This window comes from Camelus bactrianus, chromosome 32 (genome assembly GCF_048773025.1).
Source record: "Camelus bactrianus isolate YW-2024 breed Bactrian camel chromosome 32, ASM4877302v1, whole genome shotgun sequence".
Lineage (NCBI taxonomy): Eukaryota > Metazoa > Chordata > Mammalia > Artiodactyla > Camelidae > Camelus > Camelus bactrianus.
In genome coordinates this window covers 22,171,497-22,199,046 of record NC_133570.1, presented here as the reverse complement: position 1 = coordinate 22,199,046, position 27,550 = coordinate 22,171,497, and the positions used below count along the sequence as shown (strand labels likewise).

Here is a 27,550-nt window from a genome sequence, read left to right as displayed (position 1 = left end):
CAGCAACACAAGATGCCAGAAGAAAAATGCCTTCAAAATTCTAAAGGAAAACCAATTCCAATCCAGAATTTCATACTCAGTCGGGTATTGCGAGAACAAGCCATTTTCAAATATGCAATGCTCTCAAAAAATTACTGGCCATGCACCCCTTCTATAGCAGGTCTCTACCAGAATGAGGTAATAAACCATGAGAGGAAGAGGTTACACATACAAAACAACAGGAGATTCTACAGAGGAAAGCCCAGGGTAGCAGCAACACGTTAGGCACCAAGGACAGCCAGTCTAGACTGGGGCCAATCAAGAAGGAATGGATAAAACAGATGATGTATTAATGGCTTCAGAGAACTTTGGAGTTGAACTCATGACAAGGAGATGGAAAACTAAGCAATTAAGAATGGGATGGAGTATAGCTCAAGTGGTAGAGCATGAGCTTTGCATGCATGAGGTTCTGGGCTCAATCCCCAGTACCTCCTCTAAGAATAAATAAATAAATAAACCTAATTACCTCCCTCCACCCCACCCCCAAAACGTGAGGATTATAAATTCCAGGGAAGAGGAAGTTCTGCAGGAAAGTAGTCTACTTTACTACCTGGTTCAGCTGTGAATTAAATACCCAGCCCTAATAATGTAAACACTGAATATGATCTAACCAGCATCACATCAGGGAGGTGGTGATGGGGAGTTCTTGCATGGTGGGCAGGAGGAGGAAGTTGAACAAAATTTCAAGGAGGAGCCACACAAGGCAGTTTACATTGAGACATGAAAGCAAATGTAAACCACCAGCCAAGAGCTGGAGAGGGCTACCGGGAGGTGGGAATGGGGACAAGGGCCGACAGAGCAGGAGGGCTGCTGTTGGTCACAATAAATCTACCAGAATTATTTGCTCTTTCAATGCGAATAACTGACAAACATTATTCTAAAATGCAGGATATGAAACTTTACAAATCTCTGTTTTGGGTTAATTTTATTATTTTATAAAACTTCTAAACTTTTACAGTGAACATTTAACTAGAAACAAAAACATGAGAACACCCTTTGTTTTTCAGGATCTGGGGACGGTTAAGCTAGCTTTCACTGTGTATAGAATGCATACGGCTGGTACTCCCACATGGTTTCCAGGGAGAACGATGTCCAAAGTCAGCTTTTCAGATTCAGGATGCAACGTATTACTATTAAGTGTAATGTGTTATTATTTAAAGTACTGTTTACTGTGAAAGTACAATAATTAAAGTAGCAATCACACTAAAGTAACGTACTCTAAATCACGGTCAAAATGTAGCCTCAGATATACTGAATCAGAAACACCAAGCGGGGGCGGCAAGGGCATGGTTTAAAATGCAGATTCCTGAGTCTCAATTCCAGACCAACTAACCAGCATCTCTAGGGTGAGGTGAGGCCGTGGCATTTCATCTCTAACCAGACCCCCAGCTGATGCCGAAACCACTGCTCACTATGTTAACAATCCAAAAGGCTCAATTAAAAAGCCAATAAACCAATGTCTAAATCAAGGTCACCAGCAGGGAAGGGGAGGCATCCAGGCAGGGCACTAGACCTGAAACTTCTACTTGGAAGAATTCCACTTAGAAGGACTTCAACGAAATCTACTCTATATGTAACTCAATGTACACATTTCTTTTCTTATCAGAAACAAATAAACTCTTGGTTAAGCCTAAAACAAATTAATTCTTAACTCCTTCCACAGTTAAGTTCACGTCACAGCTGCAGCAGCACTGCCTGCGGGACCACTGGCCAGACTTCATCCAAAGGTGGCAGAGAAGCTGGGGTGCGGGACCAAGAGACACAACACAGGGGCTGCTCCAGGGGACGAGCCCGTGTGAGCTGACCGATCACAGATGCCTGCTCTCTGCCAGTTCTTACTACGGGAAGAATATAAGGTCTGTCCCCTCATGGTAGCATCACGACTATAGGACAACACTTGCCAGAAAACCTGTTTGGTGCTGGGTTCTTCCTCTCCCTCCACTACTTGACCAACGTTCAGTGAGCAATGTTCTAAGGGCCGATAAGCGATCCCTTTTCCTCAGTCGTTTTTGCTGTAGCTTGCCTTATACGGAACCCCTGCGAGGCCTCTCTCCCACGTCTGACTTCTCCAGGCTGCATTTCCAATCTCCATGCTTCTGCCAGCTCTTCACCGTGCACACTCTGTCTTTAGTTGCCTTTGTTTAGTTAAAACCTGCAGCTGTGCCAGTCGACACTGATCAACACACAAGAACTGTCCCCCCAAATCACCACAAAAATGCTTATGAAGCCAGGACAGGAGCCACCAGGATTCTCTGAATCACCTTTTTATATTAGATTACTTTTGCCAAATGCTGAGCCAAGAGGGTTTCCAGGCTACGAGGGCAAAGCACTGGATTTTTTGTGTCAGGATCATCTGTGTTGGGCTGTTCAAGTTGAGCTGATGGCATTTCCTCCACGGTTACCTGAACAAAGCGCTGTGTGAGGGCCCGTGTCTGAAGACAAATGAGACAATCTGTGCGTCCTCAGAGTCGTTCTGAGGGCTTAACCAGCAACAAGCCTGGAGCAGCAGCAAATGCTCTTATCAAAACCTGTGCTACTTCAAAGTACTGGCACGTTCCCAGGACATCGCCCTGGGTATCAGAGTTTAACCTGCTGCCAAGGCAAACACAATCAAAAACTCCAAAATGAACACAGTCCTTTTGTTCCCAAAAAGAAAAAAAAACAACCACCATCACCATATTTATTTAGTTTAACATATCTCCTGATCTAAAGAAAATGATGTCAAAAGATAACCTAGGACATATACACAGGTGCGCACCCCCCAAACCCAGACAACCTTAAAGAAAAAATAAGGGCAAATTTCTGTCCAACAGATAAATTCATCTTCGCTTCTGGAAGATGTTTCCACGTCCCATTCCACGTCCTCTCCCTCTTGCGGCCACTGAAAGATGGGAAAGAGAAAGGACAAGGCCAGGTCAGTGTGATCAGTGAGTACTCATACCACAGAGCAGCCAGGGCCCTGGACGTCGGCCCAGGAAGGGGCCTGAAAGGCCACCTGGTCCAGCACCATGCCCACCTCATCACATTTCACAGCAGGAAATGGGCGGGGACTGGTGCCTGGCCTCAGAGTGGGAGGCCCCAGACTCCTGCCTTCCAGCCCAGCACTGCTCTCTACAGGAGACTTGGAGGCAGGGCCCCAAAAGCTAAGGTGGTTTGGGGAGCCACTGTAGGAACCGCAGAAAAGATGAATTCTCAGAGCTGGCTGAGGGCGAGCTAATAAAACATGACAGATGCATTTAACTCACACTTAAAATTCTGAAACAAATACAGTTAAATGTTAACATCTATTAAATCTGGGTGAAAGGTTTCTTTGAGCTATTCTACATGTGTGAAATGTTTCATAATAGGAGGAAAAAATCACAAAGAAAAAACCCAGAAAACCCTCACAAAACCCCAAAACTAAACCACTCCCCATACAAAGGGCACAAGACTGCTGTTCTGTGACCTGAGGGTTTTGGGACAGGACCAGTAGCTTTGAAGAACAGGTGGCAATATCGTGACAGCTACTAACTGGAGCCTCACCCCCTCTCCTTTTAGAGCCTGGAACCGGCCTGAAGAGGGAGGGAAACCACAGGAGAATTGGGTCACGTGCTGATAGACCCGAGCAAGGGCTGGGGTGGGGGTGGGGGGGTGCACAGATGGCTCAGGCAGAAGTCAGTGAGCCAGGCAACTCAGTCAAGCACCTCTGGGCTTCTCCTTTGGTGAGAGAAGATGGGACAGTCACACATTGACAAGGGCAGCCCCCGTGGACGAAGCAGACAGAATACCAGTGCCCACACAAAGCCAGCACTTCTGAAAATCACTCCTTCCCCAGGATAAAAGGTCCAGAGCTTCTGGTTCTCTCTCCGTACTACCTCTCATTGGAGAAGGGCAAGGAGATTCTCTGATCAGTTATTCTGAAGGGCACTGTACAGGATTACTCAACTGAATCTTTAATCTCAAAAGCTGCCTCACATACAACGTGCACCGCAGCTGAAGATACTGACGGAGCCTCCAGTGACCCTCCTGCACTGTCCACCTCTTTATCACGATGGTCTTTAAGACCGTTTCTAACGATTGCACTTGATTTCGTAACTTATCAGCATGGCTGAACTTTCAGGACCCAGATATAAAACTCTGATTGGGCTAACCCAGAAAAAAGGTCGCACTAAGTCACCAGGAAAGACTAGTGCATTTTTGGAATGTACTAAAGGAAGGATTTACTTTTAAATATAAGAAGCTTTGGAAATACAAGTTCAGCACCCTTTAATGGGTAAAGATGGCTCAAACCTGCTTCTTTCTTTTCTGGAAATGGGTCCCCCCGACTGTCTCCCCCCGTTAATGCTGGGTGTCAGTACACACCCTCAGCCTCACTAGGAACTATTTACCCCATCGCTTTAGGAGTCAGCTAATCCACACTGCAGTGTCTCCACTCAGCAAACTAGACCAAGGCAGACTCCCCAGAATTTCTGAAAACAAAGGGCCTCCCAGAGGAGACCAACCACTCTTTCATTTAAATCCCCATCTTTTTTCTAAGGAGCCATTTTGGATTTTGCATAAGCCCCTTGAATTGGACCAGGTGAGGCAACACACAGAAGGCAGGGTACCTGCCCCCACCCAGGGTCCCCCAAGAGTGCAGGGAAAAGGGATGGCAGTGGTATGGAGAGGTCAGGTCCACCCCCAGGCCCCAGCAATAACAGGGCCCCTTTCTAAAAGGTACCAGACACACCCGCATGTCACAAGCAGTGCACCAGGAGCACCTACCTTGGGCCTTCAGAATAGCAGCTTTTCCCCGACCGGCCCCTGAGCCTTGGTTTTTGTTTTTCATGCTCTTCAACATGGGTGCGTTTTTCAGCATGTCAGGCAAAATCAAAAAGCGGATCTTGCTGCCGCGGATGTACACCTGCTCCAGCTGTGCCACACGGCCATCTCTGTAGGTGACTGTGATGTTGGACATCTGGAAGGAAATCACCAGCTCATCAGTAAGGTCTGACAGCAGGGAACAGGGGCACATGGAGACAAGCCTTGGCTGCTGGGAGGGGAGGCCAGAAAGGCAGAACTAACATAACAAAATCAAGGAGCCAGGCAAAGCTGGGTTAATTCCAGAGTGTCTACCATGTGAGCCAGGGACGGTGCTCAGCACTTCATATCATCGATCCTCACAGAACCTGCAGGGTAGGTATGAGATTTCTCATTTTTAAAGATTAAAAAAACTAAGGCATTTGTCCAAGGTCAAAGAGCCAGAATGCAGGGACTCCCGATTAGAACTCTGCTGGCCTGGCTCCAGGGCCCTAACTCAGCCTTCCTGCCAGCACATAAAATGCTCTTGGCGGTGATAATGCTAACTGAGACAGCTTAGAACTGCTTGTCCAAACTGTGTCCTGCATGCAGACTGCAAAGGCATCGTGAAGGTTCCCGTCCTCCCAGAGGACGTACTCCAGTAGGTGAGACTGAGCCCCGCTGGCCTGGGACAGGGACTGAGAGGTGGAGGTGGCAGTGCCTGCACTGAGGGCCCGGAATACTGGAGGGGTGCGAGGCAAGAGCTTGCAGAAAGAGACGGGACCGCCATCTCAGAGACCGTGGGGCCCCTCAAGTCTGTGGACAGAGGTGGGAGGGACAGTGTCCAGGGAGCACTCTGGACAGATGACTACCAGCATAGACAAACCGTAGGATGGGACTGGGGTGCCAGAGGTGAGTCCAGCCAGCACACTGCCTCGGTGTGGGAAGGGGACACAGACCTGCCAACAATCTCAACAGGGACCACATTTAACAGAAAAAGTAGCTTATTTCCCAGACTTCTGGATGGGAACGGATTACAGTGTATTCAGAACAGTCAAGCCCACACTGCAGGAGGTATGCTGCCTCCCAGATTTCTGACTGGCTTGCTGCTTTTTCCTTCCAGTGCTGACTGGCCACCTGGCCTCTGACTGAGAACCCAGCGTGCGAAAAGGCCAAGTACACTCTGAGGCCGCCACCACCGCCTACTCTGGGCGCTCTGCTGCCGCCAAGTCACCTCTCCTCCACTGCCTCCCGGAGCATCTCACCCCTGCCTGCCACACTCTCCCCAACCTGCTTCCAGGGTCCTTGACAGAGACTGTTACATAAGAGCAACAAGACTTACACTAAGTGCTTTCACACACGGCACATGTCCTTGTTGAAGCAAGAGTCCAGTATCATCACTTCCACTGCAACCCTGAGAACCAGCCCGCTACTGCTCTCTGGCTCTCGCCACGGCGCCAGTGAGAAATGGCCATGCTGTGTGCAAGGCCCACAGGCCCCGCTACGGCTGCGCAGTGTGTCAACAAGCCCAGCTATGTCTGTACCATAAGCCAAAGGCAGCAACTAGGTTTTAATTAAAGTCAGGCAGGAACACCCAGTTCACTCAACTTTCCCAGCAGCCACAACAAAACACAGATGGCATGAGCAACAGGATCCAACAGGCTTATCACAGACTTGGAGTCAGACACTGGGTTTAGATCAGCTCCTCCCACATGTGATTGGTCACCCTGGGCATCTGGAACCTTGTCTGAGCTCAGAGAGGTCCTGTAATGACTGAAGGATCTACTGTACGTAAAAACCTCAGCGTAGTGCCCGGCACAGAATGTGCATGCAATGAACAGAATCTTCTGGTACTATTAAGCTCACAGCCCTTTGGAGACAGGTCCTAGCTTGACAAGTTAAACTAAGACTTTTAAAATCTCAACAGCACCCAGAACCTGGTTTCTACATTCTACTCCCAACCTGAAAGAAAGCAAAGCTCTTGAAGAAATGGCTGATTCCAGAGCTAGGTTAAAGATGAGCCTGTAACAAACATCTTGTACCACAAGTTAGGGATGTGCTCCCCAAAACAGCCAAGACATAAAGGACAGAGAAGTCAGCTTGAGAGGGTTCCTACTGGCCAAATCTGGGATCACTGGAACAGCACAATAAATAAGGCCAGCAGTGGACTATAACCCACTTAACAAGACATATTGATAACGTGAGCCCATGTTGATAACAGATGAATGAATGAATAAATGGGGGATAAGGGGAGGCACTTCCATGCAGCAGACCCAATAAATACAGAGGGAATGATGGAGGAAAACAAATTATCCTTTTGCAAACTTAACTGTAAGAAGATTCAAGCAAGAATCCTCACTGGATGCTAAATGGGGCTTGGCGGGGGTGGGGGGTGGCGGGAGAATGAAGAGGAACAGAACACTCTCAAGTACTGACTTAAAGAACCGCCCCAGCAAAATTCTCATTAGTTACAAAAGGAAAGGAACACACACTGGAGAGACCACAAAGCACCCTAACCAAAAGATCAAGGTTAACAGCACCAATGGGGGCAGACAAGTGTTTCGGGCCTGAGTGACACCCCAGGAGACAAAATCACTTATACTGTAACAGTCAAAAGAGGGCATAACCCCAATCTAATTATGAGGAAACATCATAGAAACCCCAATCAAGGGACAGTCTAACAAAATAACTGGTCTCTAGTCTTCAAAATCGTCAATGGTGTGAAAAGCAAACTTGGAGGGACCATCCTAGACTAAAGAAGCATCAAGTGGGCTGACAGTGAAGCACAGTAAGGGACCCTGGACTGAATGAGGCAGAAAGGACAGCATGGCCATAAAGGACACACAAGGCACACACGTGTAGACAGTGGACACACTGCAGGTCAGAGTACCAGCTCGGTGCTGGAGTTCTTGAATTAGTAACTGTGCTGTGGACACAGTGAGAGGAAAGACACACAAGTACATGCAATAAAAGAGCATGATATCTGCAAGCCACTCTCAAATTGCTCAGAAGGAACATATAGTAGATAACTTAATAATTAGTTTTCCTTCTAGTTAGAAAGCTAGGTATCTGAAGAAATTCCTAACCACGATGCATTCAGAAACTTCAAAAACTTTCCTGATACTAATTCTGGGAGGTTTTCTACTGAGTCACGTGAGAACTTCTTTTGGGTTACCACCTTTATATGAAGACACCACACAAGACCATTTCCCACAGACCATTATGCCGCAGCCAAGTGAACAGTTCAGACGGTCTTGTCAGTGGTGAGGTGATCGTGCCAGGGCCCCAAAGCATCACTTCTATGTAATCTATTAACTGTCAACTATCATTTTTCCCCACCAAAACAGCTGGAATTACATTGCTTCAAGCACAGTGAAGTTTTGGATTTGACTCTTACTCTCTTTTTAAAAGACAACATTTACTGTGCTTTATGATCACAAACTTAACATATGCTTATCATTTTTAAAAATGAGAAAAATATTTTAAAAATGTAATCACATACAATTTTCTACCAAAAGACAACCACTCACTTTGGTCTTCCTCAAAAACTTTTAAAGCATCTTAATGTATCATTTGTAGCTTGGGTTGTTTTTTTTTTTAACTGGGAACATATCGTAGAGTTTTGTATTCCTCCCCCATTCGGGTCAACAGCATTTCCCCGCAGCATTAAATACTCTTCTATGCTATTTTCTTTGGTGAATAATATTCTTTGTAATGTACACTAGTTTGGTTAATCATAATTCATTTAACTCGTTAGAAATGTTGGTTGTTTTCGGGTTTGCATTATTAAAAACAGCACTGCAATGGATACCCTTTGTCCACAACTGTGGATACATTTCTGAAAGCAGATCACAGCAAGGATCATGAACTCAAATATGCTGACATATGTTAAATACGCTTCCAGAAAGGAGGTAACAATTTACACTTCTGCTGGCAGAGTAGCAAGGACTCCTTGGAAGCATTATTAATTTTATTCTGCTAATTTACAAGTTTAGACATTCTTACTGTTTTTAATTTGCACATCTGATTATTAACAATGTCATTATTTCTGGACGTCAAATGTCCAGTATTTTTGTGAATTATCTACCCATTTTTAAATGGGAAATTAACATTCTTAACTACTGTGAAAACTACTTATATATTAAATAAAACAAACTTTCATCATAAAAAAAATCACGAGCTGTCCTAAAAGTCTGAATACTGACACAGCTAGGCCAGGAGACCACCCCCAGCCTCACTAAGAATCTACGACCCAGCGCACTGAACACAGGATCCAATCCACTGCCATCAAAGTTTCTCCCAAAAGGCTACATCAATATAGTGTAGTCTAGAAAATCAAAATGATGTGCTTATTTCTACTCATTATTCCTCACCTTAAAGCTCTTTTTATGGTTTCTGATATTTTACTAAATATCTAAGCTCACAATTGGGATGAACGTTTTCCCCAGGGAACATATTTTGGGTTTTTAGTATTTACTTTTTACTCTACCTCCTTTCACAAAGAGTTAGAGGAGACTCACACAAACTTATCTGGTAGGATAAAAGTAGACACAAAGGTCAAGGAGTGGGTAAGCTGGGGTAGACAGTGAAATGAAGCCAGGCACTTGGTACCCAGGAATGTAAACCCGAATCCCTGTACATTTAATAAAGGCCTGTTCATCCCTTGATGCAGGGCCCTCAGCAGCACGCATGCTGGTGCCACGTCCTGCAGCCACCAGATCAGGCCTGCCTTGCAGGCGTGGGCTATGGGGAGCTAAGAGAGAAAAGCTCCCTGCCTTCCCAGCCAAACTTCAGACGCTCAGAAGTGCCTACACTCCCTGACCCAAGAAGCACCACAGGCACTTAACAAGTGCATACATCACATTTTCAAATGTCAGAAAAGGGCTGATAACAGGCTATGTTAAAAATACCCAAAGAATCCAGAAAGAAGGTGTATTTTGTACGGGGGTGTTGTTGAGGAGATTATCTAACACTGTATCTCCTTCCTTTGGGCCCAGGAGGAAGATCTCTCATATCCAGGGTCAGGCAAACACACACTGGTGTTTCACTGAAAGGAAACTATGCACCTCAGTACTGATCGTGTCCCTCTACCTGGCCTGTAGGAAGCTTAAAACTGTCCTCTAAACTCACACCTGTGACTTCTCTTAAACAGGTCCCCAAAATATGGGGGAAAATGATTACAGGATTGGGAAAAGAAAGGACAAAGCTAAATATCCCAAACGGCTCTTATTTATGCCCACACACCCGGGACCCGTAACAGTGGCACACATCAGGCACCCAGTAAGTAACTACTGAACCAGAACTTCAAAAACACCTCCAATCACCATCTGTCTGTCCTCCAAGACACAGGCTCACGCTGCCCCCACAGCTTCGTGTGCAAAGCAGGATACCTGGCAGTTCATGTTGTCCTCGGCTTCGATGAGCTTCCCTCGATACACCTCACCGGTGTTTGTCTCACAAGTCACGATGTGACCCTCCGCTTCATGCAGGACTTTAATCGGCACACCAATAGACATCTTGGCGGGAAGAGAGTCCTATGGTGAGAGAGACAACAATGAGTTCATCTTTCAGAGCTGGAGAAGGCAAGTGGCACACACCATGTCTCCCTCAAGGCCTCACACTCCATGAAACTTAACAAAGCTGCATTTTTTTTTAAGCAGGAAAAAAGGAGGACTCCCAGCTGGAGGAACCTACCTGGCAAACACAAGCAAGATGTGGGTGGGGAGGAATGGGGAACTAGATAGAGGAAAAGCTAATGGGAATGAAAAGAAAGTGCCTCCCATCTCCCCACCACCACATGTCCCTTTATCTTCATCAAATAACTATGTGTTCCCCTACTGGGAACAGACAGTTATTGGTGTGTTGAGGAAGAGAGGGGCTGGGATGCATGTGTACCTGTCAACCCAAAGTTGCAGGTAACACCACTGCAAGAACCTATGATGCAGACCTCAGCTGTCCCAAAGGGTAGTCAGTGTCCACATTTAGCTACAGAAATTAAACCCAACTAAAATGAAATTAAGTTAAAAATTCAGTCCCTTAGTCACACTAGCCACATTTAAAGCGCCCAGTGGCCACAAGTGGCCAGTATCGGGCAGTGCAGATATAGACCAAAAGATCCAGGCCAATCTAGAAAAGACTGTGCATTTAATTCAACCCATTAAGTGATCTCTGACCCTCCACTTACTTCACCATTAAGGCTAAAGAGAAAACATCAAAGCGTTCACAAAGAATGTGCTATAAGCAGGAAATAGTTATCTTGGAGGAAAAACAATTGGGGCAAGTGCCTGACTTGACCTAATTAAAAGAGAAAAAGCAGTGAACTTTTAAATTCCAAGATGAGTAGCTGAAGGTTGGAACACCGGTGTGGTCAAGACAGGAAAGGGAACAGGAGAGGCTGGGAAAGACAGGCTCCCTTGGTGAGGTGCCTGGTGGATTTTATACTGAACACAGTGGGGGAATCACGGCAGATTACAGGTCAGGAACTATCTAATGCAAAGGCGGCAGCGCTTACAAAATGGACTTAACACAGCTTAGAAACAGGGAAACTTGACAGAATCTTGTGTAAGTGTGGAAAGCCTGAGGGGAGCGTGCCTGGAAAGGGGATGGAGGCCGAGATGCAAAGGATTTCGAAGAAGATTATGCAGGATTTCGGGGGAGGAGACAGTCAGAAATGATCTCAAGACCACTGCCTGGGTGCTTCGAAAAGCACCGTCCTGGAGAGGTGTAGACAGTGAAGAGCACGCACTTTGAGGAAAAGCTAATGAACTCGCTTCCAGGCGCCAGTGAGGCGACGCTGCTGTTTGGGTGGCCGGGCTTCCCGCCCTTCTCCATCCCCGACTCCGCAGAGCTCCTACGCAGCGCGTCCTTCTCCAGCCCCGGCCCCTCGCGGGTGCCTGGACCTACCCTCGCCCGCCCCCGGCCTCTCCTCACCGGCTCCGGTCTCTTCCTTTCTGATGCTGCGGAGACTGGCGACCACGAAGGCGTGAGGCGAGCGAATGGCGGGCCCGCGCTCCCAGAATACCTCGCGTTCCCAAAATGCCTTGCGCAGGGCCCGCCCCCCCTTCCTTTTCACAGTGGCGAGCGCAGTCTCGCCTCCGCTTCCTCTTCACCCCGCCGGCTGGGAAACTTCGGCTCTGGTACAATAGTTCCGGCCCCGGAAGAGAGAGCTGATGACGGGACCCAGGTGCCGCCGGAAACACCGACCCTCGGGCCGGCAAGGGCAAAGTGGGGCTCGCGCTTCCAAGCACCCGACACCAGAGACGGGCTGGACCGCCCGGCGGGGCTCGGTGGCGGCAGGTGGTGGGACCGAGGGCCAGGACCTCCCCTCACAATTTAAACTTCGGAACCCGGCAGCGCCAGGTGAGGCGCGCCCTGAGCGAGGCGAGGTACCCCACCGAACGGATAGGGGAACAGGGACGGAGCAGAGCGGAGGCCGGCCCACGGGATTCGGAGTAGGACTGGGCCTCGCGGAGCCCCGCGCTGTGCCTCGGACCCGATGCTGGTGGAGGCGCGGTGTCGGGCAGAGGCGGAGCTTGCCCGGGGAAGAGCCTCTGGGGAGCCAGCGTTCTCGGAACGCCCGGGCCTGGGCGGGGCTTCCGGGGAGCGAGGCGGGGAAGGGCTGCGCGTTCGCGCAAGGCCCGGGGAGGCCAGGGGCGGGGTCCCCGGGAGCCCAGACCCCGAGCGGCAGGGACCCGCTGAGATCCAGAGCCTGCGGGCCTGGAGGCGTAGGAGTCGGGGGAGGGGCAGGGCGGGCCGAGGCCTGGAAAGGCCGGGGCGGGGCTTGGGGTGGCCCAGCAGCCGCCTCCTCTTCTCCCCGCCGTACTGGCGCTGGCGGTGGCGGTGGCGGTGACAGTGGCGGCGCAGGAACCCGGCGAGCACCGGCCCCGCTCCCGCCCCAGCCGAAGTCGAAGCTGCAGCCGGCGCCGGGCCGGGGCCATGGGAGCCCCGCGCTGCCCGGGTCATGAGGACAGAGGCGGAGGCAGAGGGGCCACCACTGGAGTCCGGTCAGTGCCTCCCTGAGGGCTCAGCCCTCACTCCGGGGAACAAGGGGAACCTCACCCTAGCGCGGGGCAGGGTTCCGTCGCGCGACCGTGGGCCGACCGCCCCCACGGCCCAGGCTGTAAAGCTTTGAGCGAAACCTGGCCAGGTGTGCACTCCGCCTTGGCCCCCACCCCAAGCCCCGGTTAGTTGGGACCCTAGTCAGCTCTGTTAGCGGTCATGGGAAGATCTTGGTTGTGAGGCAGGGGCGGCATCTTCCCTAGAAACGGAAAGTCCTGCTGGACCCGCCTTGGGAGATCTGTCACTTCAGGGAACTGAGGCCTAGAAGGGCAGGGAACTGGCTGTGAGCACAGAGCGTCGGGGAAGGGCCCCCCAGACTCAGCTTTTTTTTTCTTGCTGCAGTTCTTCACTCTACTTCCTTCAGTCCCATGTGGCCTGAGTTCCTTTGGGGCAGAAACCAAGACTGACATTCAGTGCCCTGGGTGTAAGTTTGCGTTTCTAAGTGGGGGGAGGGGAGCAATAATTCCTGCTCTGCTTCAAGCACAGGGTTGAAGAGAAAGAGACAGTGCTTGCTGGTAAACTTAAAGTGAGGTGCCAACTCATGGGAGAGGTCAAGAGCATGTGGGACCCCCGCCCTAAGGCATTAGTGGGGCACTGGTTGTGATTACAGCAAGTCGTAGGTGCTACCCTGGGTTTTGCCTCCTTACTCCTCCAAGTATCTGACCCAGTGATCTTGATCAGACACTTGCCTTTCCTGAACCTCAGTGGAGTAGTGAGTCACATTTACAGGGAGGTCTCTATGGGCAGGCACTGTGCTAAGCTGTTTACATGCAGAGCCTTATTAATCCTCATAACCCATTGTTATTTGCACTTTTGAGCAGACTGAGGCTGAGAGGGGTTAAGTATTCAGGGCCCGTGAGCTGCCAACTGAGGCCAGGCCATTGCCTGCCAGGCAGTCCCTAACTCTCAGGTGGGACAGTCCCTTGGCTCCAGGCATCAATATCTGGCAGCAAGTTTGGCCTCAGAAGGCCTCGCCTACTCTTATCACTCCCTACAGGAATACCTCTGGGTCCCTGTGGGCTGCCCTTCCTGTGCCAGGATGGGATGGCCATGTGGGGATGTTTAGCCACCTGGGGGGTAGGGTGTGGGGAGGATCAAAGGGTTCTAGAGATCAGGGCAAGAAGAAGAGGGGCAGCAGAATTCCCGGGGGCCCTAGAGAACATGTCCTGTGCCACATCTCCAGCGGAGCATAGGGGAGGCATGGACAGAGTCAAAGTCTGGCCGGAGATGGCCCAGCTAGCCAGTGCCAGAGCCCAGGCCACAGAGTAAGGAGGGAGCTGTGAACAGAGGGCTACAGTCTGGAAGCCTAGGGGAAAGGAGTGCATTGCGGTGACAAGTGGGACTGGGAATCTTGAGGTATAAGTCCTTTTTGGGGAAAAAAACTCCTTCCGTTCACCGTTAGGCATGTCTGCATACCTCCTGTGGTCAGAGGGCTGGGAGGAGGCAAATGCAACCCTTTGCCTGCCTGCCACTGGGGAGTTACTGGTCTTTCTGGTGCGGGAGGCAGACACCACCTCAAACCCTCCATATTGAGGGCCTCAGGGAGGGAAGGAGCCAGAGCATCTGGATGTTCAGAGATGGGAGACAACGTTCCGGACTGAAGGGTGTGCAGGAGCAAAGGCTGGGGAGTAAACAGCCTGTGTAAAGAAAAACAAAAAGGCACTTTATAGCTACAGCGAGGGCTTCTGGAAGAGGGAGGCGCCCACCCCGAGGACCCAACAGCCTGCATAGAGTTCTCCCTCCCCTCAGCCCCATGGGGGCTTGTTTTAGAATATGAATACCTCGAAGGCAGAGCTCTGGTCCCAGGCACCTGTAGTGTCCGCAGAGCTAGCACACAGTGGTAGTTCATTTCTTCCAGCAAATGTTTACTAAGTTACTACTAAGCCTCAGACACTAGGCACGGGGAGTAACACTGAACAAAATTAGCAAATTCTCAGCCTTTAGGAAGCTTACGGTTTAGTGGGGAGACGGGATAGCTGTATTTTATGTTTATGTTTTTATTAGTTTTGCTGAGTATTCTGGAGGAGACAAGGAAGTACTGTGAAGGAGGGCCCCTCCCCACAAAGGCATAGTCAGAAAAAGCCTCTCAGAGGAGGAGACTTTGACCTGGGACCTGAATGACAAAAAGAGACAGCCTTGAGTACTGAGGGGAAAGAGAGTTTCAGAGCTGCACGTGCAAAGATCCTGGGGTGAAGACCAAAGTGAGGCGGGTGGGATGGGCCCTGGAGGCCTTAGTAAAGGGTGAGAATTTTATTCTAAGAGCAGTAGGAGACATTGTAAATCAACTATATTTCAATTAAAAAAAAAGTTAAAAAAACCTCTGACCAAAATAAAATTTAAAACATGTAAATTATGGTATAAAGGTAACTAAGTTGTTAATGAAAATTTAAACAGTCAAAGAAAAAAGAGAGATCCCTCTGGCCACGGTGTACAGAAACAGGAGAGGGGCTGGGGGTAGAACTGGGACAGAGGACAGGCAGAAGTCAGGCAGGACAGCCCTCAGGACTGAATCCACGGCATGGGGAGAATGTTGGAGGGCCTTAAGTGGTGGCCTGCGTTCCTTTTTTTTTTTTTTAAGAGATTTTTTATTTTTGGGGGGGGTTAGACTAGTTAATTAATTAATTAATATATTTATTTATTTTTAGAGGAGGTAGTGGGGATTGAACCCAGGACTTCGTTAATGCTAAGCATGTGCTCTACCACTTGAGCTATAGCCTCCCCCAAACTGGGTTCCTTTTGGAGGCTCCTGGGGCCAGGGGAAGTGGGGAGCAAAGCCTGGGCCCGACTGGCTTCAGTGCGCCGGGCCCCGGCTGATGGAGGGCAGGGCGCAGCTTGTACCTGCAAAGGGCTTCACACACATTCTCACCCCGAGTGCCCATGGCATCCTGCAGGCTGACACCTGAGGGCTCGTTTCACAGAGGCTGACGCGGGCACCGAGAGGCCAGATGGCTCAGCCAGTGGGTGGCCTGCACTCACCACGCCATCCTGCCATCCACGAGCCCTGCGGGTGAGGCGTAGACGGGAGAGGCCAGTATAGTGCAGCAAAGAAGCAGTCAGGTCCCTGCCTCCTGGGGACACACAACAGCCCAGCAGGGCACAGACAAGCTCAAGGTGAGGGTCCTGCCTGTGAGCCAGAGTGTGATCTGGGGCCCAGCCGGCCTGGGATCAGGGAAGGCCTGGAAGTGCTGGCATCTTAGCCAGGCCTTAAGAGCTGGGGAGGGCTTAGACACAGGAGAGTGGGAGCTTGGGATCCACACCAGGCGAGAGACTGCCCGGGCAAGGCCGGCAGGTCAAAAGGCCAGGATGGGCTCCAGGGCTCCCGCATGGCCCTCTGGGTTGTTGCACACGACAGGAGCCAGAGCAGCTCTGCGCAGGCTGGTCGTGGGTTCAAGAGAGTCCCCAGGACCCCTGAGGTGAGGAACCAACGTGGGCTGAAAGGGTGTCGTGAGTGAGAACAGCGGTCACAGCCGAAGGGAAGTCCCTCCCGTTCTTCCATTCTGGCTGTTGAGTCACAGGATCCAGGGCAGGAGGGTCCTGTAGGCTGTGCGCCAGCCTGCCCCGCCACAGCCCTCTGCCTGGTGCCCCGACTCTCCTCTCTAGAGCACACCCTGATCACTTCCCCTAGCTGGGCCCCCTGTTTTTCTCTTCACTTGCTTGTCTCTGCTGTCCACCAAGGCAGGGACCTGTCTGTGTCACTCACCACCATCTCTCTGGTTCACATGTCAGGCACTTACTAGACTCTTGGGCAATACTTGTTGACTGAACGCCTGAATCAGATCCAAGTCCCCAATTTAGAGGCGGCCGGACTCAGCCCAGCATGAGGAAGTCAGTTGCCCAGCCCGCAGCCAGCCAGTGGCAGGCCCGGGGCTAGAACGCCTGGGTCGGGCCCTTTCTGCTGCGCCTCACTGCTTGGCAAGGAGACTGAGAGGTCACCCAGGGTAGCATTTTACGTACAGATGACGTGCCAGTCCCCTCCTCGGAGCTGTGGTCTTCACGCTGTGGTGGCCCTGGGGGCTTTGGAGTCCTTGGCCTTGTGAACTCAGACTTGAACATCTGAGCACCTGCTGTGTCCAGCCCTGTCCCTGCCTCCTTGGAACTCCCACCACGAAGAGGCTCAGAGAGAAAGGCCTGTGGGGCTGGGAGTGCACGCAGCGGGGGCTGGGCATGGAAGGGCAGTGTGGTGGAGAAGCCACGTCCACAAGCAGGCGTTCGCTCAGCTACCTGGAGGGCCAGGACAGTCCTGGCAGAGGGAGCAGGTGTAAAAAGGCCCCGGGGCATGTGGGCTCATGATGGGAACGTTCCGCCTGGAGGGCAGGCTGGGAGGGGAGGAGAGGCAAGGAAGCAGAGGGCACTGGGCAGCAGCCATGAAGGCACTGCCCTGAGAGGTGTGGGAACCAGCTCACTGGGGCATTTTGTGCTAGACTGACCTGCTCTGACTGGCATTTTAGGGGGATCACTGCTATTGTATGGAGAATGGACGGGTGGTGGCCCGTAAGGTTTGGCCCAGCCCCTGAACAGCCCCTGCAGCATCTGGGCAGGAGTTGAGGACGGTGGCTTCGGAGGGGTGGCAGTGGTGGGGCACTGTGACCTCTGTGTTTCCCAGCAGGGGACTTTGTGCAGCTGCCTGTGCCCATCATCCAGCAGCTCTACCACTGGGACTGCGGCCTGGCCTGCTCCAGGATGGTGCTGCGGTGAGTGGGCAGGCCTCGGCCCTCCCCGTCCCACCCCCTGCCCTGGCTGGGGGACACACAGGGAGAGACCTGGTGGGATTCACTGTCCCTGTGGCTGTCCTCGGTTGGGGCTTGTGGGAGGCCCAGCTTCCATCCAGGCCCTATCCCATCTGCAAAAGTGAGCAAAGGGTGGACCAGGCCTTCCAGATCTGCATGCCAAGAGTGCCGGGGGCTCTGGGATGGCCAGGAAATCCCCGGTGCCCAGGCCTGGCCCACAGAGTGACCCCATGACTGAGACACAGGATCATGTGACCACTGGGTCACTAGGGAGCTGACTGCTGAGCTGAGGCTGTGTGACTACCACCATCAGGGCACAGAGGAACCATACCATCTCCATCTCCTTGTTGGAGAGTTTTCAGACAGCAGCATGGAACCCCAGGGCAGCCTCTCCCTTACCCATTTTACCTCCTGGAATTCCAGGCACAATAGGGTTCAACAGAAGAGTTCTGTGCTTAAAACTTAGAAAGCCTCTGCTAAGGTCCAAGCACTTCATCCTCGAGATGAAGCTAGTGAAGCCAGAGAGGATGGTGACTTGCCCAAAGTCACACAGCCAGCAAGAGATGTCAGGATCAGAGTCCAGGCCCTGGACTCCAGATCCAGTGTGGTGCCTGGGCAGCGTGAGGACAGGCTGTAGGATTTCACGACCAAGTCCAGGGGCTTGGGAGCTCAGACGGTGGCAGCCCTCGGGTGGGAGGTGACCCCGGCCAGCTTCCCCTTGAGGTGAGTGACCTCTGCAGCCCATCCACACACAGATACCTGGGCCAGCTGGACGACAGTGAGTTTGAGAGTGCCCTGCGGGAGCTGCGGCTAACCAAGAGCATCTGGACCATTGACCTGGCCTACCTGATGCGCCACTTTGGCGTGAGGCACCGCTTCTGCACCCAGACCCTGGGCGTCGACAAGGGCTACAAGAACCAGGTGAGCGCCGGCCACTGGCCTTCACTAGGTGCAGTCGTTGGAAGAGGGTGCGGTCAGGGGTGTGCACGCAGCTTGTGGAGACCAGGGAGCAGCAGCAGCCAGGCTCCAGGCAGGACTTGTGAGCAATCGGACCAGGTATCTTGGGTCCAGCTGCCCAGAGGACCTGAGCAGCAAGCGAGGTCTCTCCTGGCAACCCCTCCCCCTTGCCCAGAGACCACCCGCCTGCCTGCGACAGCTGCTGATGATGCTCAGAGGAGCCTTCCTGTGTCCTTCCCAGCACAAGCAGGGCCCAAGCCTCAGCACACCCTGCCCTCCTCTGGCCATCATTTTTTCCTCCTCATGGGGACAGCCGGCTCCAAGCTGGGTATTGGTGTTCTGGAAAAAAATCAATGTGCCATCTTTCCTTTCCTCTTTTTTGTCTTTTGAAAAAGAATGCCATGGCAGCCTTGCCGATACACCAGTGCGTTTCCCTCCCTGCACAGCTCCAGCTGGTCTTGCTTGCCTCCTGCAGAGGCACATCTTGGCCTGGGCTCCAAAACCTGGCAGAGCAGATTTGCTGCCAGCCTCATTGGCAAAAGGATTGTTGCACCGTGGCCAGTGCCGGTCACCCTAACTCTCCTTTGAACTTTCCAAGCCGGGAAAGAAGGCTCACTGATCCTGCTTGATCAGTGTGGCCATGAGGCAAAGGAAAGGGCCCAAGAGCAGGGTCTCTTCTGCCTTCCCCCCACCCCAGGACTCTGGCTCCCTGGAAGCCCCTGCACCAAACAGTATATTCCGTGGACCTCGCCTGGCTGAGCCTCGCTGGACATCCCGGGGCACTTTGCTCATTTACTCCAGACTCCTGCGCTCATGCCCGCCAGGGGACACAAGCTCAGGGTAGCTAACCTTCCCCAGGATGCCCACACGCCTCCTGAGCACCCTCCTCACCCTCTGTGTGGTCCCTTGCTCCCCAGCAGCTGCCCTGCTGGCCCAGGACAGACACAGCTTTCTGCCCGGGCCTGCTGCCTGCGCCGTCTTCCCTGTGGGCCAGGCTCCTCTGCTCTCCCACCATCTCTGACTCCGTGACATGCTCTTTACTCCATCCAACAGGAGTGAGGACAGCCAGGCCGGTGGCTTCTCTAACTGCCCCTCTGCTTTCAGTCCTTCTACAGGAAGCACTTTGACACCGAGGAGACCCGGGTGAACCAGCTGTTTGCACAAGCCAAAGCCTGCAAGGTGCTGGTGGAGAAATGGTGAGTCCACGCCCACCCTGCCCTTCCTTGCACGCCTGCTCACCAGACTGGTGGGGGGGGGGAGGTTGGGGGTGATGTATGGGGAAGGCTGGGGAGTCAGGCAGAACTGGAGCTTCCCGTCCAGCTGGCATGGGGACAAGGCAGGCTGCGTGACCGACTGTACACAGACTCTCGCCTGGGGTGGATCCTGGCAGGGGTGGAGGGGCAAGTGAGCAAGGCAGACTCCAGCCAGCCCCCAGGGGCTCACAGGGCGGTGGCATATTATGGAGCACAGGGACCCTGATGAAGGGTGATGGCTTGAGGCGCATGCTGGCTCGGCGATGGAGGCTGCAGAAACAGCCCAGGGTGTGGACCATCGAGGGAGGCCTGGCTGCCAGACCACCCCACGGGCTGCTGTGACCTGACATAGTCCTCCTGCTCATCTACACCTGAGGGCAGGACTCAGGCAGACCCTGGGAGCGACTTGCCCCGATGCAAGCGACTTCCTTCCCCAGGTCCCGGCCTGGCTCCCCCCACCTCTCTTCTCAGGTCTCCCATTCTTCCCAGGTTTGTTTCCATTATTAACACAATGTAGGCACACAGTAGCCCATCAGGAAACAGGGAAGACGTCCCCATGCATCATCTAGCCATCTGAGCATGTGTTAGAGGGAAAGGCAGCCAGTGTTTGCTTAGTGGGGTAGAGAGCTGGGGCTGCCCCCATCCCGCAGGTGAGGAACTGAGGATAGCAAAGCAGTGTGGGCCCCAGGGTCAGCCCAGCACCACGGCCATGCTGTGAACTGAACTTGGGACTTTGACCCCAGTTGTCCCGTGAAGCCTGCTATTTTTCCTTCCAGCCCAGCCCCTGCCTTTCCCTGTAGCTGAAATCCTGCTCTGGTACAGACTGTGAGGAACTCAGCCAGCTGTTTTGTTTCAAAGACCAAATGGAAAAACTTGGCATTTTTCCCTGGGCCAGGGCAGCAAACTAGATGGTCACATGACTTGGCGTGGCTGGCATGGGGCCAGGCCACATGGCGCTAACGTGCCACTCCTGAGGAGATGGTCAGGAAGGAAGGGCCCTGAGTAGGTAGGCATCCCCACCAGTGATAATGGTGGGCCCCCCATGTAGTGACCCCCCCTAGCCCTTCTCCCCTCTGGCTCTTGTTTGGTCTGGTCTTCTCAGAGGGCATTGAAGGGGCCAGTGCCTAAGAGTCTGGAGCAGCCAGCTGCACTGGGGGTCCCCTGGAAGCAACACTGACCAGCCGTTCCTAGGCAGCCCCTTCTGCCACGAGCGGCCTTAGGAAAAAAAGAAAAACAAACTCTTCAGAGAAGAATTTGGTTTTAAAACTGGTGAAGCCATGCCTGGCTGAGATTTGGGGAAATCGATTAGACCAACAATTTCCAACGTGAACCACAGATGATTTAGGGTAAAGGACTGAGGGAGGCACTAGGTAGAAAGAATCCACTAACTGTGTCGAGAGGTGGGGTCTGTTTAAGAGGTCCCTGATGGGGGGCCCTTCTGGAGCTGAACTCTCATCACCCCGTGAAGGGTCTGCTGGGGCCAGGATGTCCTGGGCACACCCAGAGCCCAAAACCCTGGTCTCATGCTTGGCCCCCGACTGCGCCTGGGCCACAGGGGCACAGCAGGATGTTCCCTCTGCACTGAGCTCAGGGCGGACACGAGCTGTGTCCCCAGGCTTTGTGACACGGGACAGAGCGGGGGCCAAGCAGGGGTCCACTCGAGAGACTGGGAGGCCGCCCAGTGGCGCTGGCTGACCTACCTCCTGCCCACAGCACAGTCAGCGTGCAGGACATCCAAGCGCACCTGGCACAGGGCCACGTGGCCATCGTGCTGGTGAACTCGGGGGTGTTGCACTGTGACCTCTGCTCCAGCCCCGTCAAGTACTGCTGCTTCGCTCCCAGCGGCCACCGCTGCTTCTGCCGCACCCCCGACTACCAGGGCCACTTCATCGTGCTGCGTGGCTACAACCGGGCCACCGGCTGCATCTTCTACAACAACCCAGCCTACGCAGACCGTGAGTCCGGGGACGTGGGGTGGGGACGTGGGTGGGGATGTGGGCGGGGATGTGGGCGGGGACATGGGCAGGGACATGGGTGGGGCGGGCCCTCAGCCCCCACAACTCCTTCCACTCAACCTGGTGTGGCCCAGAGCCACTCACCACCTTCTCCCCAAAGCCTCTGCTTTGCCTGGGCTCCCTAATCCACGCCACTCTCTCGCCGTGCAGCAGAGCAGCCACCAACCTGGGGCAGTGCTGGCCTCTTCCACACCCCCGCCATCGCCGGGCCAGGACATCTCTCCCTACCAAGGCGCCAGCCCCATGCCGCTGCCCAGGGCCCCACCCGTCTCCCCCAGGCCCGCCTTCTGAGGACAAAGGAGAGTCTTCCCAGCCCCATCCCTGCTCCAGACCCACCCAGGGCTCTCCACAGCCCTGGGGACAGGGAAGAACCCCCCATGACTCACACAGACTTACCCTGGGCAGCCTCATGTGTTTCTTCCCCTCTCTGGGCCTCACTTTCTCCATCTGCTGAGCTCGGGAAGGGTCAGAGGACAGGCTCACAAAGTCCACCACAGGCAGGGAGGGCTTCCTGAACGGTGAGGGGTGGCTCACCGGGTGCCAGTGAACCCGGTGCTCCCCTGAGCCCGCTCCGCCCCTCCTGGCCCAGCAGGAATGTGCAGCACTAGCCTCAGTAACTTCGAGGAGGCCAGAACCAGCTACGGCACGGACGAGGACATCCTCTTTGTCTACTTGGACAGCTGACGGCGGGAGCCCACTGTGCCCGCCCCGCCGGGCTCACTCAGGAGGCCCTGGCCCTGGCCTGGGCTCCCGGGCTCTGGTGTGGAGCTGCCGCCTCTGCCAGGAGCTCCAGGAGGCTGAGGCCTGCCTGCTTAATCCACCAGCGCTGATTTCATCCTGCCCCTTCCCTCACACAACTGTAGTGGCTAGAGGGACCCCAGAGCATCTGCGTAGAGGTACCCCAGAGCATCTGCGTGGAGCTCCCCCAGGACCCCAAGCCCAACTCCAGCTGTGCCCAGGAGATGCCCACCCTTGCGGGCGCCCACGTGGCCTGCCCACCAGACCCAGGGCAGGGGGAGGAGTCTGAGCCCGTCTCCCCATAGGCCTGGTGGTTGAGCCCTGGAGACAGATGTTGTCAGGGCGGCGTGTTTGTTTGGATACTGTAGCTGAGCTCAGCCCCAGGGGCTGCAGACTCTCCGGGCCTCCTCTGGGACAGAAGTGCTGCAGACCCCGTGCCCTGTGGTGGTTGCCAGGCCTCTGGCCCCTGGGGAGGGCTGGACCTCAGGCAGAAAGGACTCTGAGGGTCCTGTGGCCTTCCGGGTACTCCAGCTCGAGAGGGTTGGGGCTTGGGAAGTGGGTGGGACCCTGGTTCCTGCTGGCAGGCAGTGCTCAAGAACAACTGAGCCCGAGGGCCAGGAATGGCTGCCTGGGCCTAGCGATCCACCGGCCCCGGGACCTCCTGACAGCAGCCTGGGTCCTGGTGGTGGGGTCTGCCTCTGAGAGTGGGGAGCCGCAAGGGTTGGGCTCAGGGGCTTTGGGCCTGAGGCAGTGGCCGGGGGCAGCCTTGGCCTCCCACCCACCCTGGTGTTCACACCAGGGCCTTTTGCACAGTGTTGGGTCTCATGTCTTGACAGAGAAGGGTGATGGCCACCCGGGATCTCACAGCACAGCATGTGGCATGGACAGAGCTGTGTCCTTTTTCTTTCTTCTTTTGGGGTTGGGGGGAGTGGTTTTTTTGAGATTTAAGTTTTCACTTTATGGGAGTGAGACTCATCCTCAAGTAAGACAGTAACAGTGAGATCACAGGTACTTTGGAACCACTGACACCTCTCTTCACAGCCCACGCTCTCCTTCTAAGAGAAGGGCACTCACGGCTGGCGGGCTGCGTGCTGGGGCCCCTCTCCGTATGGACAGAAACCCAGCCCAGGACCATGGTGGAGCTGGGTCTTGAACTCAGGTCTGCACCTAAAAAACAAGGGAAATGGATTATTCCCAAAGGGGCTGGGGACCCCCCACCCCTCAAGGGTTGCCTCAGGCTAGGGGGGTCGGGGAGCCCCAACAGCCACAACACCCTGGCCCCTCCGTGTCTTGGTCTTCCAGTGCCCGAGGCACGCGGCGGCGGTAGCTGCTGCCCCTCCCCCAGACTGTAAACCACACTCAGCATCTGCCCCGCGTACTCCTCCCCCCAGATTGTGGCGGCTCTGAGGGGCAGGGGTGGGCTCCGTTGCTGAGGGCTGTCAGACCACCCAGCTGTATTGCTCCTCAACACCCGGCAGCCTTGGCTGTTGGGGAGGGGCTGTTGGCTGGGCAGCCACCCTGGGTTTCAGAGACTAGCGATGCCTTCAGGCTGGTCTTATCACCATGGCCTTAATGCTGGGTGGCCCACGATCCCAGGGAGCTCTGGTTCCCATGCCCAGGGGTACCACGTGTGAAAGCTGTGGGGCTTGGGTGTCCTTAAGAGGGGTCGGGGTAAAACTGCTGAGAATGGATGTGTCAAGGGAAACAATGAGAGGAAGCAAAGCTTTGGGGCTGGCTGCACATGAGGGGGCCCTGACATGGAGGGCAGCCTCCACCCATCTTTTAGAGACATTCAGTCCCTGGGCTGGGAGGAGGGCTTCCCGGGGCAAGCCACGGGTTAGAGGTCACCCTCCCGGAAGTTCACGAGAGCTGCCTGTCATTGCGACGGTGCTGTCTGCCTGGGAAGCATCACGGAGGCAGGATGCAAGCCTCGTTGGGTCATGTTCCTGCAGAAATCATGAAAATGGGGCTGGAGACAGCCTGGACAGCAGGCACCCTGCCTACAGCCACCTCGACCCCTGTCCGCACTCAGGGGGCTGAGTGCAGCCCCAGGCCACGCTGTTCACTCCAGCCACATGGGGATAAAAGGGATCTTTTGCATTGCAGAGATTTTATACATAAATATATTTTGTTTGTAATGAGCCATTCTCAATAAACATCCTCACTGCAAAATGATGGCAGCCCTGGCCCACCTTTGTGATTGTTGTCTCCTTCCCGGGTTCTCTGCAGGAGCTCACAGGAACCCAGGTCCCTGACCTGCCACAGCGGGTTCAGCTGGGACTAGAGTCCAGCTTTCTGCTTCTCAGACCTGCATCCTCCTGGCACTGCTGGAGGCCCCATGGTCACCATGGGTTTACATGAGGGTCTTTGGAGCTGTTGGCGGGGGTTGCAGTCACCTCGAGGCTTGGCTGGGGCCGGAGCATCTGCTTCCAAGCTCACTCAGGGCTGCTGGCCACAGGCTGCCTAGGTGTCCTCACTCAGGACAGATGGTAATGGGAGGGAGCAAGAGACAGCATGAACCCCAGGAGGCAGGGGTCACTGGAGGTCGTGTGGTTCTGTTTTTTTTAGATCTCAGAACAGAACTCAGCACCCCAGAAACCACCCTATCTAGCGTGCCCTGAGGCATGCCCCTCAGAATGCCTGCGGTGAGAAGCTCTGTATGACGGGGTGCCCTGGTTGGTTCAGCCTGGCAAACACCACAGGCTACAGCCCCCGCCTGGAGATTTGGGATGCCCAGAAAAGGCTCTGAATAACCCTGCCAAAGGGGACCCTGTTCATTGAGAGTTTCCCCAAACTATTTAGCAACAAGAGTTTGTTTCTGTGTAACACTGGTATTCTGTGAGATACACTGACTCTTGGGTAACCACTGCTCCAGTCCGGGGGATACTGCAGCCCAGAAAGTGGCCCGAGGTCATCACTCAATGAGCTGTAAACAGCGCTTGACCGAAATCCATCGTTGCTTTCCCAACATCCATCGTTGCTTTCCCAACCCGCAGCCCAGGCCATGGTCAGAGGCAACCCTGGTGACCTTACAGGGCTGAGCCAGTGCTGACAGCAGCAGGAAGTGAACTCTGAACTCCCGGGGGCCTGCTTCCAGGCAGGAAGGCTGGCGTTTGCTGCCTGGCCTCCATCTGACCTGCCCCAGCTGCAGTATCCAGGAACACACGTCCTGGACTTGTCCTGGCCCAAGGGAAACCTCAGCTTTATCTCTGACAGCTGATCCTCTGGGGGGAACTTACACCCCTCCACTCCTTCCAGCAAAGCCAAGCCGCTGGCTAAATGGTGATCTCAAGTTCCCCAAATGCCCAGGTCTGGTTCACTGATGGGTCGACTGAAATCAGATGGTGTACACTGCGCCAGGGCAGCACGGCCCAGAACTGAAAATGGTTGTGAGTCCTCTGCTCAGCAGGTAGACCCCAGGCCGTTTGCATAGCACTGGGCCAGCACTCCACTTGGTAAACCCCAACACATTTTTACTGACTCTCGGGCTGTTGCTGATTTGTCGGATCTGCCACTTGGAAAACCTCCAACTGTCAAGGTCACACATGGTGATACCCAAGGTGAGAGCCTGTTCTCTGATGGGACCATCTGGGATCAGGCTGCTGACTGCAGCACCGGCGCCTCCCAGACTGCCACCTGGGCCCTTCCCTGGGCTGAGCATGAGAACACCTCCACCGTGGACCCGGCCCAGGGGGAAAAGTGGTTTCTGAGGCAGAGGCTGCCATCGCAGGCCAGAGGTGTGATCCCCACCACCGGCTGGCCCATTTCTCTCGTGGGGAAAGAGGTCACCTTGCCCAGTGCATGACCCCAGCAGCACACCTCTGACCCCCTCTAGGGGCTATTGGTGGTGCCTCACCACAGTAGACATATTTAAGGGTCACAGAGTTGCCATTCGGGTCCAACCAGCCGACTCTGGGCACACTGTTGTGGCCCTTGAAACAAACCCATGTGGTATTTTTAGCCATTTGCTGTCTGATGAGGGTGTACCCTGTATCACAAAAGCCACTCAACAATGGGCCGGCAGTCAAGGGATCCCGTGGCTCCTCCCCACTCCCCGCCACCCACGGGCATCTGGAGTCATTCAAGACGGGGATGCCTCCTCAAAAATCCACGCAAAAAGGTTTCTGCCTCTACCTCCCTCACTGCCTCCTGGTCCACACACCTTTATAAAGCAGTTTGATCACTGAATGCAGCTGCCTCGAGAAAGGCCACTTCCTGGGGACATCTGGATGAACGTGCTGAGAAGGTCATAAGAACTTACTTCAAAATTTGGGGATTCAGACTATTCCCGGGCACGTTGCTTCTTTCCTTCCCCTAAGACCAGCCCCGAGCCAGCCTGGTCAGCACATCTAGGCGACAGCCCAGCCGGAAGGGGCCCAGGGAGTCCATCTTGATTCCAGTAGCCACTTGGATTCCCTCGTTGGATGGACGTGGTCTTAGATCACAAGGAAAACAACCATGTGGGTGAGCAATGGCTCTCACAGACCCTCTATGGTGGTCCCCGTAGGACAAAATGGGGAACATACTGGGTCTCCATGCATTTTATAAAAGTGTCCCTGGTACCTCTTGTACCTGACCCTTCCAAACAAAAGGTTTGGGTCTGAGAAAAAGATAACTGGGGGAAAAAATTAAAAAGGGACACTTGGGAGGTATAGCTTAGTGGTAGAGTGTGTGCTTAGCATGCAGGAGGTCCTGGGTTCAATCCCCAGCACCTCCATTAAAAAAAAGGAAAAAAGGGACATTTTAGGTACCAGATTTTAGCTTTACCAATTTTGGAGGGGGAGTAGCAACTTCAGCCCCTAGGTAGGAAACACCTTAGATCCCAGGAGATGGGTGGAGAGGGGCATGACTCAGGAATGATGTTTGCCTTTTTAATTGCCTCTGGAGCCTTCCTTATAAACAAAAACGCCCTGGTGCAGCTGTCCCAAACTTTTGCAAGCACCTTAAATGTAACTGGTCGCAGGATTTGCCTTCTCCCTGACTGGGTGGCTTTGACTAGTGCGAC

At 53.6% G+C, this 27,550-nt stretch overlaps 2 protein-coding genes across 18 annotated transcripts; one reads left to right on the top strand and one right to left on the bottom strand.

The window, feature by feature from the left end:
* Nucleotides 1–2,705: 2,705 nt before the first annotated feature.
* SNRPD3 (small nuclear ribonucleoprotein D3 polypeptide) lies at nt 2,706–11,880 on the bottom strand. Of its 2 annotated transcripts, none has more exons than XM_010955438.3 (4): nt 11,728–11,880; nt 10,188–10,331; nt 4,783–4,975; nt 2,706–2,920 (listed from the first exon to the last, which is right to left on the bottom strand). In XM_010955438.3, exons 2-4 carry the CDS (start codon nt 10,311–10,313, stop codon nt 2,859–2,861), a joined length of 381 nt encoding a protein of 126 aa, XP_010953740.1. In that variant the 5' UTR covers nt 10,314–10,331; nt 11,728–11,880; the 3' UTR covers nt 2,706–2,858. The 2 variants fall into 2 exon arrangements, with proteins under 2 accessions (XP_010953740.1, XP_010953741.1); XM_010955439.3 differs by having other exon boundaries at nt 11,701–11,864.
* Nucleotides 11,881–11,966: 86 nt separating this feature from the next.
* On the top strand, nt 11,967–24,720 carry GUCD1 (guanylyl cyclase domain containing 1). 16 transcript variants are annotated; one of them, XM_045517017.2, is made up of 7 exons: nt 12,323–12,800; nt 13,198–13,279; nt 17,462–17,546; nt 18,338–18,503; nt 19,644–19,735; nt 21,506–21,747; nt 21,958–24,720. In XM_045517017.2, the coding sequence occupies exons 3-7, from the start codon at nt 17,536–17,538 to the stop codon at nt 22,320–22,322; spliced, it is 876 nt and encodes a 291-aa protein (XP_045372973.1). In that variant the 5' UTR covers nt 12,323–12,800; nt 13,198–13,279; nt 17,462–17,535; the 3' UTR covers nt 22,323–24,720. The 16 variants fall into 16 exon arrangements, with proteins under 16 accessions (XP_045372979.1, XP_045372976.1, XP_045372966.1 ...); XM_045517019.2 differs by having other exon boundaries at nt 17,459–17,546; XM_045517023.2 differs by lacking the exons at nt 12,323–12,800; nt 13,198–13,279 and adding an exon at nt 11,967–12,156 and having other exon boundaries at nt 21,635–21,747; nt 22,400–24,720.
* Nucleotides 24,721–27,550: the final 2,830 nt, after the last annotated feature.

What these genes read in the sequence shown, in the direction of transcription:
- SNRPD3 (XM_010955438.3), bottom strand. Translation starts at nt 10,313, where the DNA reads ATGTCTATTGGTGTGCCGATTAAAGTCCTGCATGAAGCGGAGGGTCAC. An exon ending in AGGACAACATGAACTGCCAG is followed by an intron (nt 4,976 to 10,187) that starts GTATCCTGCTTT and finishes ATTTCCTTCCAG; the next exon opens with ATGTCCAACATCACAGTCAC. An exon ending in TGCTATTCTGAAGGCCCAAG is followed by an intron (nt 2,921 to 4,782) that starts GTAGGTGCTCCT and finishes CCCATCTTTCAG; the next exon opens with TGGCCGCAAGAGGGAGAGGA.
- GUCD1 (XM_045517009.2), top strand. Translation starts at nt 11,967, where the DNA reads ATGACGGGACCCAGGTGCCGCCGGAAACACCGACCCTCGGGCCGGCAA. An exon ending in ACAAGGGCTACAAGAACCAG is followed by an intron (nt 18,504 to 19,643) that starts GTGAGCGCCGGC and finishes CTCTGCTTTCAG; the next exon opens with TCCTTCTACAGGAAGCACTT. An exon ending in CAACCCAGCCTACGCAGACC is followed by an intron (nt 21,748 to 21,957) that starts GTGAGTCCGGGG and finishes CTCGCCGTGCAG; the next exon opens with CAGAGCAGCCACCAACCTGG.